Consider the following 18,664-nt stretch of genomic DNA (forward strand, 5'->3'; position numbering starts at 1 on the left):
CTGTGTCTTTCCCATGCCTTCAGATGGGCAGGCCTTGTGCATTCAAAATAACCACAATCCATACACACCCCAAGCCACTAGCCCACTCCTCCTTGACAGATGGAAAAATAGAGACTTTGCCTTCAGTAAGTGAAAAAAAAAGTGACTTGTTTAGACATGGGATCAGTCCAACAGCCTTTCCTCCCTTTCTCCACAATTTGCTTATTGGGAAGAGATTCCCAGACTCCACTGGCCTTCACCAGTCTTTATCTCTATAACTGACCCTCAGAGGATAGAGCTGATTTAGAAAGTTCATGGATAAAGCCACTGAGAGAATTAGTTACTGAAAAAATTAGTTACTGAGGTCAAAAAAGACAAGTGCTCCCATCTTTTTACAGATCAGGCAATTCAGGGCCAGTGAGGCAGAGAAGCCATATAAATAAGTGGAGATTGAAGACCTGAACTCAAATTCTGCCTCTGTTACCACCTGTCTAACCTCACACAAGTCATTCAGTCTCAAAGTGCCCTAATTTCCCACTTTGGCAAAAAAAACAAACAAATAAATAAGGGGCTAGAAGATTCAGGTATCCCTTTCTAACTCAAAGTACCTGATCCTAAATAGGGTCAAAGACTTCTCTCAAGAGCATAGTTAATAAATGGCAGCTCTAGGAAGGATTTGCGTCCTCAAATAGCCTTCCTCCTGCCCTGCCTAACCCCTCTATCACCATCATCCTAAAATGTGACTTTCCCATAGATCTCCCTGCTCTATATGAAGAGAAAACTGAGTCCCCAGATCACTCCCTCACGTCTCTCTCTGTAGGCACAAGGGGATCTTTCCACAAAGACTCCCAAAGTACCAAGACACAAAGCAACCATGACCGCACTTCCTTCCCTTTTCTTTGCTTTACGGTAAGATAAGGTCCCTCCCAGCAGAGGCTGGGTGGCTCCCAACCACTCCCACTCTTCTTCCTTAAACCATCTACAGGAGGAAATTGAGAGAGGGAGGGCTTTGCAAGGTCACCAGCCTCATTTTCTCCTCCACAACCATCTGGGTCCAGTGGCCAGAGGGAGGTCATGCTGAGATCTTTAAAAGGCAGAGCCATTTTCATTCAGAAAGGTCCCCAGGAGTGACCCCATCCCATCCAGAGACAGGCTAGGTGGTGCAAGTGGATAAAACATAGGGTCTGGAGGTCGAGTTCAAATGTGGGTTCAGACAGTTACAAGCTGTGTGATCTTGGACAAATCATTTAACAACTCTGGATGTCTCAGTTTTCTCAACTATAAAATGGAGCTCATAATAGTATCTACTTCCCAGGGTGGTTGATGGGATCAAATGACGTTAACATTTGCAGTGTTGTAATAGTATCTGGCACATAGCAGGCACTTAATGATAAATGTTTGTTCCTTTCCCCCCTTCCTGACAATTAAGTGAACTATTAATGGATTTCGCCAGTAGGATTGTGGGAAGTTGAGACTTCTTTATACATAAATCCAACATCATATGCGTCTGAATGAGGGCAATTGGATGGTAGATTATCAATATCAATAAATATTAACATTTAGATATATAATCTATATTAATATCCCTATATAATATCTATATTGATAATCCTCATACTAGAGGACAAACCCCCCAGATTGGCCCCTTGCATCCACTGTTTCCCTGGATGGTATCACAATCTAAACTTGGCAAAAAAGAAAGCTGGCTGCTGCTTGAGGTTTGGGGTGTTGATACTGGCAATAAGTTTTGGAGTCTATATTTTGGGAAAGCATGGGGGAGAATCATGGTATCAACAGTAGAAAACTCCTTGTAAGGCCTTAAAAAAACTTCAAAAAACCCTAAAACAAAACCAACCCCAAACCTAATCTTTCTCAAGATTTCCTTCTTCTAACACGAGTCCAAATGTAGGTTTCTTCAAAAACTCCTTTGCCTCCCATAAAAGAAGAGTTAACTCTGTTTATCTGGTTGTTGAACAATGAAACACAAAGGAATTAGTCCTGTGGCTCAGCCTCAGTTCCTTTCCAAATAGAAGCTGAGCTTCAGCATCCTAGTGGCTTTGGGGTTAGAATCACTATCTCTCTGGATAAGTGATTTCTCCTAAATGGGCCTCAGTTTCCTAATCTGTAAAATGAGGGATGGTTGGGCAATATAGCCTCTAAGATCCTCTCAGACCTCCAATCTACGATCCTGATTTTGTGAGGTTTCTAAAGTTGGTCCCAAGAGGCCAGGTTGGGGTACAATACTGTTTAACCTGCACAAACAGGACCAGAACAAAATGAGATGATCTACGTGAAAGCTAAAAGTAATGGATTACTCAGTCAACTAGCATTCAGTAAGCACCTATTCTGTGCCAGGCACTGTCCTAATCATTTAAGGGAGCCATATGCAGGAAAATGAAAAGTTCTGGGAAAATGTCAGAATGGACCCAAGAGACTTTTTGCACCTTCAATGGTACAACTCCTAGAATCCACCAGGAAAATGAAATACAGTAGCAATGACTGGGAAGCCTCTCTTGTCTCCTTCAGGGAGCAAGCTGCAGAGGAGGGGAAACATCTCCGGGGCTGATGGCTAACTCTGAAGTTTTGGTTAGTTCTTCTAAGTGGTTAGTCACAATGAAGTCAAGCCACCTACTTCCATTAAACCTAGTTACTAAATTAAGACAATTTAGAAGAGAAGCACGATGTCCTGGGATGAGAACCCTGGTAAAAGTACTTCCTCACTGTGACTCTGGGCAAGTCATTTCACCCTGTTTCCCTCAGTTTCCTCATCTATAAAATGAGCTGGAGAAGGAAATGGCAGATTCACTTCAGTATATTTGCCAAGAAAATCCCAAATGGACTCATGAGGAGTTGAACAGTTGAAAATAACTAAAAATTATTTTTATTATTATTATTAGTAATAGTAGCAGCAGCAGCTGCTGCTTCTATGAACTATGAAGATTTTGAGATACCCTGAGAATGGTGGAGTCTCCATAAATTTGGTCCTTCCATAAATGACCTTTTCCCCCCTGCAGTTCTGCTACCACTGAGATATAATCACTGACATCTTGCTGAGAAATGAAAAAGCAAAAAGACCTGAATTGTCCAAATTCCACAGAATTGGAATCTCAGCATGACGATGAGCAAACTCTATAATATGTTTTGGAAGGAGGAAGGAGCCAAATCCCCAACGAAGACTCTTCCCTAAAATCTTCACCCACAAATGGTGTGTGCCCCCTCTTCCCCCCCAAAAAAAGTATGGAAAAGTTGAAATCAGTCCAAAATGGGTGGTAGGGCTCTCTCTGGGCTCACTTCTGTGCACACAGTAGGCGGGAAAGGGTAAATAAGGAAAGGCCTGGAGCCCTCACAGGGACCATAAATCAGGAGGAGGTCTCAAGGAGCTAAACACTTCCAAAATTTCTTCCTCTTGCGCTATTTTAAGCAACTCACACACAGATTTCATTTGAGGTTGCTGAGTTTTTTTTTTAATTCACAGTAACAGAACAGAAATAAAAGCACTTAGCAGGTTGGATCTTTTTACACCAATAGGTATAAATCCCATCAGCACGGTTTCCAGGCCTACCTTCACAAGGTACAGTCTTCCTAGTAATTACTCTAGGATAACCTAAATAGACCCAGTCCTTCAGAAATGCAAAAAGGAATCTTGGGCCTCTGTCAGCTTTTCTTTTGGCCACAGAAATCAACCCATTCCTCTGCTCCATAAATAACAAAATATGCTTCTTCCCCACCCAGGTCACTCCTGGGAGAGGACAGGAAAGGAAAGGAGGGAGCTGAAGGATCCAAATTCCCAGTTCTGTTTCTGGCCTCTTTTTCTGAGAGTGACCTTTCAGCTCAGGGTTCTAGGCCCAGCTCTGATACAAAAGAGCTGGACTCCCAAGCAGAGTCCTTAAGACTGAATTGCTGAGGGGTGATGATTTGCATTGATAGAGGGAGTTTTCTTACTGGGACTTTGCTAGGAAGGAAGGGAAGAGAACTGGAATTTAGGGCTTTCTATGTGATAGGTACTGTGCTTCCTGGGTAGATGCTATTATGGGCTCCATTTTTACAGAGGATGAAACTGAGGCACACAGTGACTTGCCCAAAATTATGGGATAAAATGAGATAATAAAGTGTCTGGTAAACCTCAGAGTGCTATATAAACGCTAGCTATTATTATGATTGCTCATTTTCCCTCCCCTTTTTAAAAGCCTACAGTGCCAATTACAACAAACAACATTTAAAAATATCTTGCTGGACCAAACATTTCAGCCTTCTCAATTCCTCACAATACCTACCTCTGTCACACACGTTTTTAAAAAGGGTGTAGCACATTTGATTATTTTTTCTAATCCTTCTCCTACTATAAATACTCATGTCTGGCTAAGCAGGCCATTTTATAAAGCTGGCTTGCAAAGTTCAGCCATAGGAGATCACCCCTGGACACGATCACCCCGTGATGATGAGTTTTTAGAACTTGGAGTCAAGAATCAAGGATTTCAGCCCTTGGACTGGGAGAATCAGATAAGACTCCGTCTTATGTATGATAACGATAATCACAGATAATCTGGACCCGATCACCCCACAATGATGAATTTTTAGAATTCAGAGTCAAGGACTTAGCCCTTGGACTGGGAGAATCAGATGGGACACAGCCTTATGTATGGTAACGATAATCACAGATAATCTCAATACAAAAGGGCCTCATCTGGGCACTACTGCATGGTCACGTCTTCAGGGAGGACCCAAATCACGTCCCAAATGGACTTTTTCCAAGGCTAAGCTCAAATTTTCACGCAGGCACTTACCAGCAGTGTGAGTCTGGGCAAATCACTTAACCCTTCACCTGTAAAATGGGAATAACGGCAGCTCCCTTCCAGGGCTGATGTGAGAATCGTTTGTAAAGTGCTTTGCAAATCTTAAAATGCCATATAAAAGTTAGCTGTTGTTATTGTTAATGAAAATAGTAACTTTTTTTTTTATATCCCAGCATCAAAAGTGTTTTTTTTCCACACTTTAAAGGCATAGTTCCAGTTTTCAGGGAGATTCTATACAGCATGTGGAGGGGGATCTATTATTTGCTAAATCCCCCATACAGTTCCAAGCTTAGTTTCCCTTTGGTTAATTTTCCCAACATGTGGCCTAATTCCTGTCTCTCTATCAACTTCAATTCACTTTTCAAAAGGAAAACAGTAAACTGAACCCCAGTGGATTTACTAGAAAATAACTTTGTAAAATCTAACAGTAACACTTGACAACACATACTTACAGCAGAACTCCTTCATGGTGCCGTGTTACAGAAAAAAAGAAGTATCAAGTTTTTATGGCATATTACAATTCCAGGGACATGGCAAACCATGGTCTACCTAAATTTCTGCGATCACAGGGTTGTTGTTTTTTTAAATCATATTTGACATTTTAAGTTTTAAAATTTTTTAAATCAAATCTCCATTAGTAAAGGAAGAAAAGAATCATGTATAAAATGCCTACTATGTGCAAAGCATTCTGCTAAATGGTTTATAAGTAGTATTACACCCTGGGGATGTCCTAACCCCAAATGGAGAATTGGAAAGTATCTTTAAGCTTCTATGAAATCTTTTAAACGATTTTTTAAATTAATTTTTTAATTATAATTTTTTTGACAGTACATATGCATGGGTAATTTTTTTACAGCATTATCTCTTGTACTCACTTCTTTTCCCCTCCCCTAGATGACAAGCAATCCCATACATGTTAAATATGTTATAGTATATCCTAGATACAATATATGTGTGTAAAACCCAATTTCTGGTTGCACGGTAAGAATTGGATTCCGAAGGTAAAAGTAACCTGGGTAGAAAGACAATAGTGCAAACAGTTTACATTCCTTTCCCAATGTTCCTTCTCTGGGTGTAGCTGATCTGTCCATCATTGATCAACTGGAACTGAATTAGATCTTCTCTATTAAACGATTTCTTAAAACAAATGATCAAGACTTGAAAAAAAAAAATTATCTATATATCTATATATCTAAATAGATATATAGATATATATATCTCTCACATTTCCCCAATGACTGTTCTTTCTCACTCCAAGATCCTCCTTTTCAACACAATTAGGTTCGACTTAGCATTCATTACTAAAATTCACACTGTATATTTCCATTGGAAACCATGGTTGGAACCAACTGCCATACATGATTATAACTTCCAATAGTGTGAATATGAATGGATGTAACCACTTCAAGAGGCTCATTTATTCACACTAATAGGGACCCAGTTCCCTGGTGTACCTTTCCATTGTCCTGGTCTGGGCCAAGAGGCTGGAGGCCAGAATCCCCTTGGGCTTCAAACTCATTATCTGTCAATGGTCAATGCATGCTTTCAGCACAGCTTCCCTTCCTATTAACATTGACTTTGTGGAAATTGTTGCCCTGGTTTGCCTTATTTTTCCGAACTCTAAAGGGGCTAACTCAATTTTTTGAAATTACACTTAACTAGTAAAAACATTCATTACCAAGGAAAGCTTAGGATTATTTTTATGCTACCCTCAGTGCTTTGCTGCTATCCACTCTCCTACTCTGGGAGTCCCATTTTTGTACAGAGTTGCAAAAGTACACACAACCAGCTGCAGTTTACTTCTGTTTGAACGTCAGAATCTCCTTTTGGCATCCAGAATGTTTTGCCATAAAAATATTACTTTGGGGGTCTCCAAAGAAACACGCACTAAAAATGCTGACTTCAGTTGGAAAGGTAAGTTCATTAGAGAACCCTCTCTGGAGCCTCTCTCTCTCGCCCCTAACCCCTTTTCCCACATATATGGACAGCCAAGATGGTCTTCTGTCATTTGTATTGTCAAGACCAGCAGCTGGTTACAGTTTCAAGGTCATGACTGTGATGGGTAAGAGGAGGTCTGGGGCTGGGGTTCAGGACGGGATGGGGAGAGCATTCAAGTCGTCTGAATTACAAAATGCAATTTGGAAAAATCTCAGCCTACACTCTGGCAAGACCGCAAACATCTGGATAAAAGATGTGGGCAGGGTTTCCACTTTGTGGCTTTATCTCCCACTACTTCCCTAGGCAAGCAGACCTTGCCTCTCTTTGTAAATCCCCCCTTGTCGCTTTGCTTTCTCCCATCCATGGCTCATGCCTTTCCTTATGTTGCTCTTTCCACCAGAATATATTTCCTTGCCCATCTTGACCTGTCCAAATCCTATCTTCCTCCTCCAGAAAGCCCACTTTGATTTCTCCCATAGTACTTTGTACAATTTTATTTTATACATCTCATACCTCCCTCCATGGTGATGTCTTAATGCTTCTATTATAGAAGCATGTTTTTGATGGGCCTTATCTCAACGTTCCTACTGGATTATAAGAGCCTTGAACATCTAGAGGCTACATGTCAAGCAAAGGTCTCAAAGAAGTAGCAAAAAGAACATCCTGAAGTTGGAGGTATGACACCGGGTTCAAATTCCCACTCTGACCCTAGCCAAGTCTTCGGGCAAACCCCTTAGCTTTTCAAGTCTCAGTTTTTCCATTGATAAATTGAAAATAAACCTGGCATTGCCTGCCTGATACATAGTAGGTCCTTAATAAATTTTTATTGACTAATTGACAGGTGAAGCTGTTGTGAGGAAAAAAAATTGAATGGTTATAATTAACAGTAATCTACAGCACACTGCACATAGTAGGTGCTCAAACAATTTTTTGAATGGGTGATGGAATGAATATCCAACTTGGCCTAGCCCAGGATCCTAGATCCTCTTAGTATCATGTTTCTAGATAGATCCCTCAGCCTCCCTTTAGGCAACCTTAAAAGTCACAGCATCAAAATTGTTTAGGCTTATTTTAAAATAAGCCAAAAAAAAAAAAAAAAAAAAAAACCCAACAACACAAAACATGTTTCTATGACAAGCCGAACAAACATAAAACACCTGCTACCACTTGGGGCTGCAACAAGATGGATCAGATATCCACGGCCAACTCCCTCCCCAGGGCCCAAGCCTGAGAGTTCGAATCCATCATGACTGCATCCTCACCGGCAAAAAGAGATACAGCAGAAGTCAGATCCATTCCGCTCCCACCCGCCTCCTTTTTCCTGGCAAGGAGCCTCCTCCAGAAGCCACAGAGCAGCAGCAGAGCCTGCTTTTTCCATCACCCCCCTCTCTAATTCTGTGATTCCCCCGACCTGCCCCTCTGCACACGGGCTCCTCATTCTCTGGGCACCAGGTTTCCCAGCACGAATCATTCTTGTCCACTCCTCTGTGCGTTCAGATGACAATTGCTGTCAACTCCCATTGAGTTTCCAGTGTAACCCTGTCAGCACCCAAAGGAGAAAAGCCGAAGCCCCAAGAAATGACATTATTTAGCCGAGATGCCATAGGTGGTGAGTTATAGAGCTGCGATGGGACCCCAGGCTTGCAACTCCAAAGGCACTGAGTGCTCCTTCCCCAAAGGCACCATGGGGACGCTCATCTAAAGTTTCTTCTGACAACTTTCACAGCTGAAAGGGATTTTAGAAACCAGATGGTCCCACCCCCTCAATTTCTAGATGAAAAGACCGAGGCCTAAGGAGACTCATTGATTAATCCAAAGCTCAAAAGTATCTAAGGTGGGATTCGAACCCAAACCTTCAGAGCCAGACACTTTTTGTGACATCATGCTGCCTTCCTGAGGCTAGGGGGAGGTTTGTATAGGGAGGCAGGTGCTCCCCCAAAAGATGATGACTCCATTTGTACCAGGGAGTCCCTTTCCCCCGTCTAGCTGATTCATTGTTAATTAGGATGTAGACCGCAACACATCTGACCAAGTTTCTGCTCCGTTTGTCTTATTGATCACCCTGACAGCTGATGCTTCTGAATGGACAAGCAAATTCCCTCCCCTACTCTTAGGAGTAATGATAGAAGCTTATTAAAATCAATGGCACCCCAATGAGCTTGGCTGAGAGTGCTAGAAAACTGGGACTAAATAAGTAATACACTTCGTAAGTTAATTCCTCCATTCTCTCGACAGCAACCATCTGCTTTACCTGGGGAATAATACTGTTCTTGCCTACACTCAGGAATTTTACCGACACAAGAACCACAATGAAGAGCATTTATAACATGACCTACTTGGCTGGGTAAAGAACAGAAGGTAAGGTTAGAAGTCAAGAGCCCTGTGATGTAAGGTCAAGCATTAGGCTCTCTGGACCTTTGGAAAATGGGAACAACAGAGATGGAGACTGGATTTTGATTTCTTTGGTACAGGGGATTGTCTCTGGCAATGGGGTGGCTAGATGGTGCAATGGAGAGAGCATTGGGCCTGAAGTCAAGAGGACCCGAGTTCAAATACAACCTCAAACACTTAAGCCTTCCTACCTGTGTGTGAGCAAGTCACTTAACCCCAACTGATACACACACCCCAAAACAACAACAAAAATAAAAAATACCTGGATCTGCCATTTACAGTCTAAGAGAATGTGCACTGAGAAGTGACTTGAACAGGGATACACAGCCACTATACATGTCAGAATTGGGACTCGAACTCAGATCTCCTATGCCATATTGCCTCTTTTATTAAAAAAATGCTTGTGAGAATAAAAATCAATCTCTCCCATGTGTCTGGGGGAGATTAAAAGCACCTGCCAAATAAGCATAGAACTTGGTCCACTAGAGTAAGAGAAAGGAGAACTGGGTTTCCTGCTGGGTCACTAACAACAGCTGACATCTATGCAGGGACTTTAAGGTTTTACAAAATGTGACATTGGCAGTCATTTCCCCTGTTTCCTGATCTGGGAAATGAGGGAGATGGATGTGATGAACTTTGAGAGTCCCATCCAGCTCCAATATTCTATGATTCCATGAAATACGATCTTTGATTATTATTGCAAAAGCCTGGAAACTGAAGTCAAAGATATCACTCAGTGTCCTGGATAAGAACAAACACCAACAGGGTCAGGTGGGGACAAACCCTCATGTTCTGCTCTGAAATGGCCCTGGTTTAGGTCAGAATATTAAATCTTGTTGATCTATCCTGGGAAAGCTGAGCAGTGATTGCCTTGCTTCATTTCTTAAACATACAAAATAAAAGGGAGAGTATGCATCCTATTTTTCAAAAACCAAACAGCTGTCCGATAAGAGTTTGGGAACCTGCACCCTCCTTTGGATAAGGGGAACAAAACAATAAAAAGAAAAGGCTAGCATTTCTGAGGCACCCCCACTGCCTTTTTCCTCCTCCAAGTGACTCACCTATTCGGTATATCAGACATCTGCCTGGAAGCCCTTTCTATTATTATTTACCATCTCGCTGAGAATCCTGACAGTACCCTCTTTCAACAGAAGTTCATAGTTCAAATCAATTTAACTTTTATTTGGATAAGATGCTAGATGAAAAGCTGGAAGAAATCTCAGAGATTATCTATTCCAATCTTCTGATTTTACAGAAATTGAGTCCAAGCTGTTTGCCATCTTTTTTTCAGATTACAAAATGTGATGTGGGCAAAATCATTTCCTCTGTTTCCTGATCTGGGAAATGAGGGAGACAGATGTGATGAGACCCATGGAGGGAAAATGATTTCACCAAGATCACACAACAGAGCCAAGATTCAAAAGGAGGAACCCAATGCCTTCCTACTCTCTATCGTGCTGGTGTGCTGCTTGGCCCTGGTGCTAGACACCAGTTAAAAAAAGAAAGATAAAATAGTTCCTACCCTCAAGCAGCTTACAGGATCTCAGATGCATTAGAGTCCCTTGTTTTTAGAAATAAGGAAACAAGTTGCCAAAAGTTTGCTTAAAATGATAATAATAATAATGATAAACATAGTACAATTAATAAGAGTGCTGGAGCGATCTGGATTCAAATGATTTACTAGGTCTGTGACGAGACAAATTACTTCATTTCCCTCTGCCTCAGTGTCCTTATTTGCAAAATCATAAGATTGACCACGACAGTTCCCTCTCTGGGAGTTTGTGAAGGTTTTAAAGCACTGTATAGGCCTCTCACTGGAGACTCACAACCACCTTGTGAAGGAAATCTTTATATAGCTTACTCTCCAATACAATAACCTTCCTATTCCTCACACAGGACACTCCATCTCCCGACTCAAAACATTTTCCCTGGCTGTACCCCACACGGGGAATGTCCTCCCTTCCTCAGCTCTGCCTCCTGGTTTCCCCTTCCAGCCCAGCTAAAATTCCATCTTCTGAACAAAGATTTTTCTAATCATTCTGCCTTCCCCCTGAGATCATCTCCAGTTTATCCTGTATCTTGTCTGTTCATAGTTGTTTGGAGGTTGTCCTCCTCAAGGTCAGGGACTGTTTTTTGCCTTTCTTTGCATCTTCATTGCTTAGCATGATGACTAGCACATAGTAGATAAGCTTAATAAATGCTTGTTGACTTAAAAATAGCTCCTGCTGACCTCATTTTACAGCATCTTTGACATCCTCCACCAGGATAGAGATATCTAACACTTCAAGAAAGACCTTTTTCCAAGGTCTCAGCACTCACTGGGTCTGGCACACAGAAGTTGCTTAATAAAATGCTTGTTAAATGGGCTCTTTGGCCTTCCATAGCTATCTCTGACTTGACCTGTACTTTATGCATGCGTTGGCAGGGGGTGAAACAAATGAGCCACTTCAGCCAAGTTACTTCCTTAATGGACCTCTCAGCTCAACCATCAGGAAAATGGGGGGAGGGGACCTGTAAGGCCTCTTTTTCAGCTCCAGCCTTGATTTTAAGGTATTTATTCTACTTTATCATTAAAAAAAATACATCATTTCCTTTATTATTCCTGTACCTTGCTTCCCTGACAGTCATATGTTCAAGTATAAAGAATGAAGTTTTTTGTTTTCCACATACCTTCTTTTCTAATCTCCCCAGTTTCAGTCAGATAGTCTGAGAAAAGACAAAACCAACTGAATTTCTCCCCTCAAATCATCTAGGTTCTGAGAGGGATCCAAACAGCCAAGGGCTGCTCAATTAGCACTTTCTCCTGCAGTCGATTGCCTCAGTGGGAGTCCATGCCCTCTAAAAATCCCTCAAGTTAACCCCACAGTCTGGGGAAGGTTTTCTTCCCTGCCATCACACACAGCAAGTATTTTCTCTTCTGTACTTGAACTAAGATGTTCAGACTTGCCCCAGCCAGCTTCTTTTAAAAAGCAAGCGATTCAGAAAAACCTGGACTGGGAAGCCGTGTGGAGAGCTCTTCCTAATGGTGGTTCTTGCACAGAATGTAAACTTCTGGAGGATCAGAACTGTGTCAATGTGTGTGTATTCTCAGGACCTTGTAAAGGGTCATAGGGTCAGAATTGGAAGGGATACTGGAGATCGTCTCATGAGAAAAGAGCATTTTAGATAGGGGAAAACCGGGATCCTGAGAAGGTAAGGTGAACACAAAGGGTGGAATCAGGATTCAAGCTCAGGACTTGGAAGTCCTGCGACTCTATGTTTATAAAGAACGACTTCCACTCTACCAAAGTGTCTTGGATACAGTGCTTGACAGATAGTAGCTGTTCAGTAAAGAACAGAAAAATCTCTATTTCAAAGTTAACTATGGATACTGTTACTGTATCTTTAAGAAGGCATTGGAAGGTTGTGGATAAAGCAATTTGTGCTGCCTCAGCCATGGGGCCTGACAAACAAAGTATTCAATAAATGCTTGCTGAATTGAATTTATATACTTTGTAGGGGAGAAAATGTCCACCCCAAACCTATCATTTAATCCCAAGGTCCAAAAGCTAACTGGGTTTCCTCGGTCTCTACAGGCGACCAGGAAATTCAGAAGTAATGTTCAGCATCAAGTTTACCTACATGGGATAAAATGAGGAAACAAGCTACCGTCTTCTCCCCGAGCTGAGTTTCTAAGTGCTTCTCTGTTAAAGTGGTTTCACTGCTTCCACATGAGGAAGCTATGAAGATATTATCATTTAATGGTATTTCTCTGGTAGCCTGGACATCAATACCAAATGAGCAAGCAATCTGTAACTCCTACTCTGCAAAGCTAAAATAATGTGTTAGAAACACCCTGGGACTTTTATCTTCCATCTCAGACTGAGCAAAATCATCTTTGTCTGACGATCTGCATAATGGACATGAGTAGGGCTGGCTTTTAAATTCCAGGTTGGAAGAACAGAATTTTAAAAGCCATACACAGCTGAGTCAAATGCATACTTCCATACTGTATAATTAGCTAGCATAACAACAATAAATGTATAATTTAAAGGGAAGAGCAGCAAGGGGATATTCACCATTCCTCTTTCTTCTGCCGGTCCACATTTGGGATTCAGCCGTGCAAACTCTAACCTGACTGGCCTTGGAGGTATTTTTAATATTAACAAAAACGTTTGGACTTCTGGGGTCCTTCTCCAAGCAGTTGTTGCTCTGACTAGCTTTCAGGCAGAAGTAATTAATTGCTCTTCCTCTAAACATTCATTTTATTTTGTCTAAATAGACTCAATAAATCAGACCAGTTATTGTTTAGAGCTCTTCTCTCTTTCCTCTATTATCATGTATTCAAAATGAGTTTGCAGAGAACCAGGAGGTGATAAATGGTCACGTGGCCTAGTGTTATTCTGTAGAGATGGTGAAATAGATGTAGAAAGGAAATGTAGAGAGGGGGAAATATTCTTTCTGATTAGAGAAATTTGCTACCTTAACTGCTTCATTCTTAGTCAGATTTTTATTTTTTTAAAAACGTGTATAGGCTTTATAAAGCAGCTTCCCAGCAATATCCTTGATAGCGTCAAATACTCATCCTGAATGGAAAGCCCCCAAAACTTTACACAGGATGTACCCACAGTTCACACCTGCTTTCTGGAATCAAAGTACTGGGGGGGGCAGCGGGGGAGACAGTGAAAAGAACATTGGATCTGTAGGCAGAGGCCCTGGGTTCAAATTTAGAGCCCCCTATTTCTCACCCATTTGATTTTGGGTGAGCCACTAAATATCTCTCGGTTGTCTCATCTGGTAAATAAGGGGTTGCGCTAGGCACCTTCCAAGGTCCCTTTCAGCTCTGACCTAATGACCCAATGACTAGAAGTCCTTCAGGTACTATCTATGATAGTATGAAGATAGCTCATACTCTATTATTTTCCTTTATCTGCATCTAGCAATTCCAGAGGTTAAGTGACTAGCTCCGAGCTGGAGGCCGCAAGCGGCTGTGTGTGAATGGCAGATTTCAGCACTTGCCTATTTATTTGATGGACAAATACTTATGGAGCCATATTCAAAATATAGTGCTAGATACCAGAAAGGAAATAAAAAGGAGAAAAGTCTCCTTGTCCCGACAGATATTATAATTAGGAAAAATAAAAATATGCCCATCTGTTCTTTGCTTATATCGATAAAATACTGGACTTGGGAGTTCAAATCCTGTCTCAGACCTATATTAGGGGTGTGATCTGCCACAAATCCTATCAACCTTTTTCAGCTTCAATCTCCTTATTTTTAAAGTGAGGATAATGGCACTTACCTCACGGATGTTCTAAGGATCAAGTTTACATATATATGTGTGTGTGTGTGTGTGTGTGTATGAATGTGTATATATACATACGCATGTGTGCACGAGTATGTATGTGTATACACTATATTTCCGTGTGTGTATATGAAACTTTCTAAACCTTAAAGGACTACACATCTTCTATCTCGATCATCATGGCCCCTCTAAACCACTGCCGGTATCACTGAGGGAGCTCTCCTTTAACTCCAGCGTCCTCTCCTCTTAAGAGAGCCGTCCTTCTTGCTCAGGAATCCGAAAGCCGGCTGGAAACCACCCGTGGCCCGCCTGCCTAGGCTTCCTGGTGTTCCTGTTTGTGACATCACCAAGCTGGTGTGGAGGAAACCACAATTACTAGTTGTGGCAACATCCACAAAAGCCCTGGATCGGTTTCAGGTGGGGCCGAAGCAGCAGGCCTACCAGATTGGGAGGAGGAAAAAGCCCTCCCCCCTCCCCTCCAGGGAAGAGCTCTCTGGATTCTAGCAATTTCCTTTATCAGTACAAACAAAAACACGCGGGAGCAATCCCCCGGAGGAGGAGGTCGGCGTTAAAAAATACTTTTGTTGCTTTTCATGGATTTTGTGAAAACAAACAAAGCTGCTTTCTCAATGGGTTAACCCCCACAAGAAATGAGCGCTCGGCGACGTCTCTATAACGGGCTCCCTGGCTTTCTTCCACTCCCCCGTCTGCCTCGCTGCCCCCAAACTGCCTTCCAATCAGATTACAGGGATGTCTTACCGCAGCAGCACTCTGAATATTTTATGCCCTGCCAGCTCCGGAAAGCGGAGCCTGGGAGGCCGCAGGCTGCAGAACATTGTACACACTAAGGTGGGGGAAGCATTCGCTTTTTGCCCCCGTCCTTCTTTCAGGAGCACCGTCACCTCGAGGTTTTCCTCCCCTCTCCTTTGCGCCTGTACCGGGTCTAACTGTCCACAATGTCTAGCTCTCCAGTACTGGTCCCCAGTGTTCCGGGCAGCGAAGGCTTCGCCAGGAAACACATGAGGTCAAAGGTTGTTTTTTTTTTTTTTTTTTTTTTTTTTTTTTTTTAAACCAGGCCCTTGACCGGGGCAAGTGCCATCTTCTGAGAAGGTGGGAGTCACAGAACTGATCTCTGCTCTAGCTTAACGCGCGCAGTGCGCGATCCCCTTCACCTCGGAAGGGCGCCAGGCCCAGGAGCACCTCACGGTGTCTCTGCCTTCAAACTCTCAACTCTGTGCGGTCTAGACTGGACAGAAGGGGGGGGGGGGGGGAGGGAGAAACCAAGTCCCCTTCCGACTTTCCCCACCCGAGTGCTCATCCGCGCGGTGGCGGGGCCAGAACCACAGACAGCGACACAGTTCCCAGTGCAGGTGTCCCCAACGTCGGACATCATCCCGGACCATTAGCGAATAAAGAAACCATCTTTGACCAAGGAAGGACCAAGACGTATAGAAACGAAGCGTCAGGTCTGGGCTAAATACGGCGGCAAGAAGCGCCGGGCCAAGCCGGCCCACCACGTATCCGGGCGAAGGCCCGCCCGTCCCGAAGAGAGGCGACAGTTCTGGGCAGCTCCGGGCCCTCCAGCACGGGGGATGACCTAGGCCTGCCCTCCCACCGCGCCGCGGCCCCGGTTCTTACCGTTAGCGTTCTTGCCGCAGATGAGGTGCTCGTAGGGCTGCAGGACGCCCCAGAGCTCGGCGTCGTTGTTGATCACCATCTCCAGGGCCTCGGCGGACACCTCCCCGCCGCCGCCGCCGTCGGGGCTCTGGCTGGCCGCCAGCACCCTGGCGCGGATCTCCTGCACCAGGTTCTCCATGCACGCCGTGAGCGTGATGGCCGCGTACTCGTGGATGCGCACCGAGATGCGGGTGTCCACCATCCAGCGGAAGAAGCGGCCCACGGAGAAGGTGAGGCCGCAGCGCGCCGACTTGCCCTGGCGCAGCCCGTCGCCGGCGCTCATGCTGTAGAAGGACAGCGCCTTGACGGCGGCCAGCGCGCAGCTCTCGGCCAGGGCCCAGCTGTGGACGAGGCGCACGGCGCTCTGCACCTCGAAGCGGGTGCACTTGGCGTGGAGCACGCTCAGGCGCTGCGCCTCGCGGGCCACGCGGATCAGCGCGCGGCGCAGCAGCAGCGCCACGCGCCTCCCGGCCTCGGCCGAGAAGTGGGGCCCCCGGCGCGGCCCGGCGCCCTTGCGCAGCACCCGCAGCACGTCCGCCTCCGTCCAGGGGAACTCCTCCAGCTCGGGCAGCCGCGGGCAGCGCGAGAAGAGCTCGGCCACCTCGGGGTCCTCGGGCAGCACGGTGTTGACGGTGTCCCAGCTGTTGTGGCGGCTGTTCATGGAGCCCGAGTAGCACCACCAGGCCGCCCCCCGGTGCTGCTGCGCCGACGACGCGAGCGCCTGCGAGTTGGACTTGGACGAGGACAGGCTGAGAGAGCGGGCACGAGTCCCCGGCCCCATAGCCCGGAGTCCAAAGGGTCAAGTCCTCCAGAGTCTTCAGGGTGGAGCTGTACGTGCCGGCCATGGAGGCGCCTGGCCGCGGGGCTCTGGCGCGGCGAGCGGGGCAGCGACGGCCCTTCACTGCTCCATGGTCCCGCGCGCCCCTGCTCGCGGCCCGGCACCGGCGCGTCCGTCCGGCCGGCGCTCTAGGCGCGCGCGGGCGCCCGCCGCCTCCGCTGCCCAGGGGCCCGCATCGCCCGCCCGCCGCTTCCGAGGAGAAGCGAGTGAAGACGATCCGGGGAGCGGGTGCCGAGACGGCCCGGCTCCGGGCAGGAGGAGGAGGAGCGGTCAGCAGCGGCGGGGCGAGGGGAAGCTCCCGCAGAACTTCGGCGGGGCGCAGCGCCCGTCCCCTCCGGGGCACGGATCCGGCCGAACGGGAGGGCTGGGGCGGCCGGAGGAGCGCTAACGGGGAGGAGAGCCGAGCGAGCCGCGAGTCCTTCACCGGCCGCCGAGACAGCTCTGGCAAACTTCGGCGCCGAGCCGCGCCGCACAGCTGGCCACCGGGGCGGGCCGCCCGCTTGCAAATGAGCCTCGGCGGCCGAGCCAATCGCGTGCTCGGAAAGGAGCCCGTCCGCCAGTGCGCTCCGAGGGGGGCGGCCGCTATGCAAATCAAACTCCACGTCGAGAAACTGGGAGGAGGAACCGGAGGCGGGGCCGGGAGGGAGGACCGAGAGAGAGGCTCGGAGGGGGCGGGAGGAGGTGAGGAGCGGCCGGAGTTAGGTGTTCGCACAAAGGAGGCTAGGGACCCCGAAAATAGTCACGTTTTCTTTCATTCCCGGTGTCATACGCCAATCAGTCCGCAAGCATTTTAAAGTACCTACTGTGTGCCAGTAACTCACCATGTTCCATGCTGGGGCACAAAGGAAAACTCAAACGGTCCCTGTCCTCTAGGAAGGAGGCAAACAATTCTTAAACCCGTACTAAGTGCCGGCTGCTTTACCAGAGACCAGGTGCCTCCTTAAGGCTCTCCACAGTCCTGGAAGGTGGAGGCTGGCAGGTCTTATCCCCGCCCCCCTCCCGCTTTGGTTCGGTTTTTTTACACCTGAGGACACTAAAGGTTAAGGGGCTTCTTGGAGTCTCGCAGCCAGTAAGTATCCGAGGTTGGATTGGAACGCGGGTCGTTCGGAGTCCCGGCCCAACGTCTCCCTCCGCCTCAGCGGGCCTCCGTCCGCGTTCCGCAGCCGGAGAGGAAGTGTCCGCATCGGAGGCGAACGACTCGTCAAAAAGAGGCAAAGCCACAGGGCATTAACCTGGGGACGGACGGCTCGGGCCCCTTGAATATTAAATAAAGCCGGAGACTCGAGTTTAATTGAAACCTGAACTGGCCCGTTCTGGGAAAGGAGGGCTGTGTGGGTAGTGGGAATGTCAGGGTTCAGTTATGAGTCAGCTTAGAAAGACAGAGAGACACAGAGACAGAGACAGAGAAAGAGACACACAGAGAGAGGAGAGAGAGAGAGAGAGACAGAGAGACAGAGATACAGAGAGAGACAGAGAGAAAGAGAGAGAGAGAGAGAGAGAGAGACAGAGAGACAGAGATACAGAGAGAGACAGAGAAAGAGAGAGAGGGGGGGGGAAGGGAGGGAGAGAAAGAGACAGGGGGGGGGGAAGGGAGGGAGAGAAAGAGACAGAGAGAGAGAGAGACAGAGAGAGACAGAGACAGAGAGATATTAAGTGTAATTTGCTGGAATGAGACCAGGATTCAGATTTGGAATTAAGAAACCTGGGTCCCACCCCAGTTTCTGCCACAATCTTATCTGAGTGACCTTCATCTTCTGAGCTTCA

At 45.9% G+C, this 18,664-nt stretch overlaps 1 protein-coding gene across 1 annotated transcript in view; it reads right to left on the bottom strand.

Moving 5' to 3' along the window:
• ABTB2 (ankyrin repeat and BTB domain containing 2) overlaps positions 1-17,628 on the bottom strand; it is a 175,800-nt gene extending 158,172 nt beyond the window's left edge. Inside the window, 2 exon segments of the mRNA XM_074276157.1 lie at positions 16,024-16,822; positions 16,824-17,628. Of these exon segments, the coding sequence (XP_074132258.1) occupies positions 16,024-16,822; positions 16,824-16,907 (883 nt within the window). The 5' untranslated portion in view covers positions 16,908-17,628.
• Positions 17,629-18,664: the final 1,036 nt, after the last annotated feature.

Source organism: Sminthopsis crassicaudata, chromosome 6, assembly GCF_048593235.1.
Source record: "Sminthopsis crassicaudata isolate SCR6 chromosome 6, ASM4859323v1, whole genome shotgun sequence".
Classification (NCBI taxonomy): Eukaryota; Metazoa; Chordata; class Mammalia; order Dasyuromorphia; family Dasyuridae; genus Sminthopsis; species Sminthopsis crassicaudata.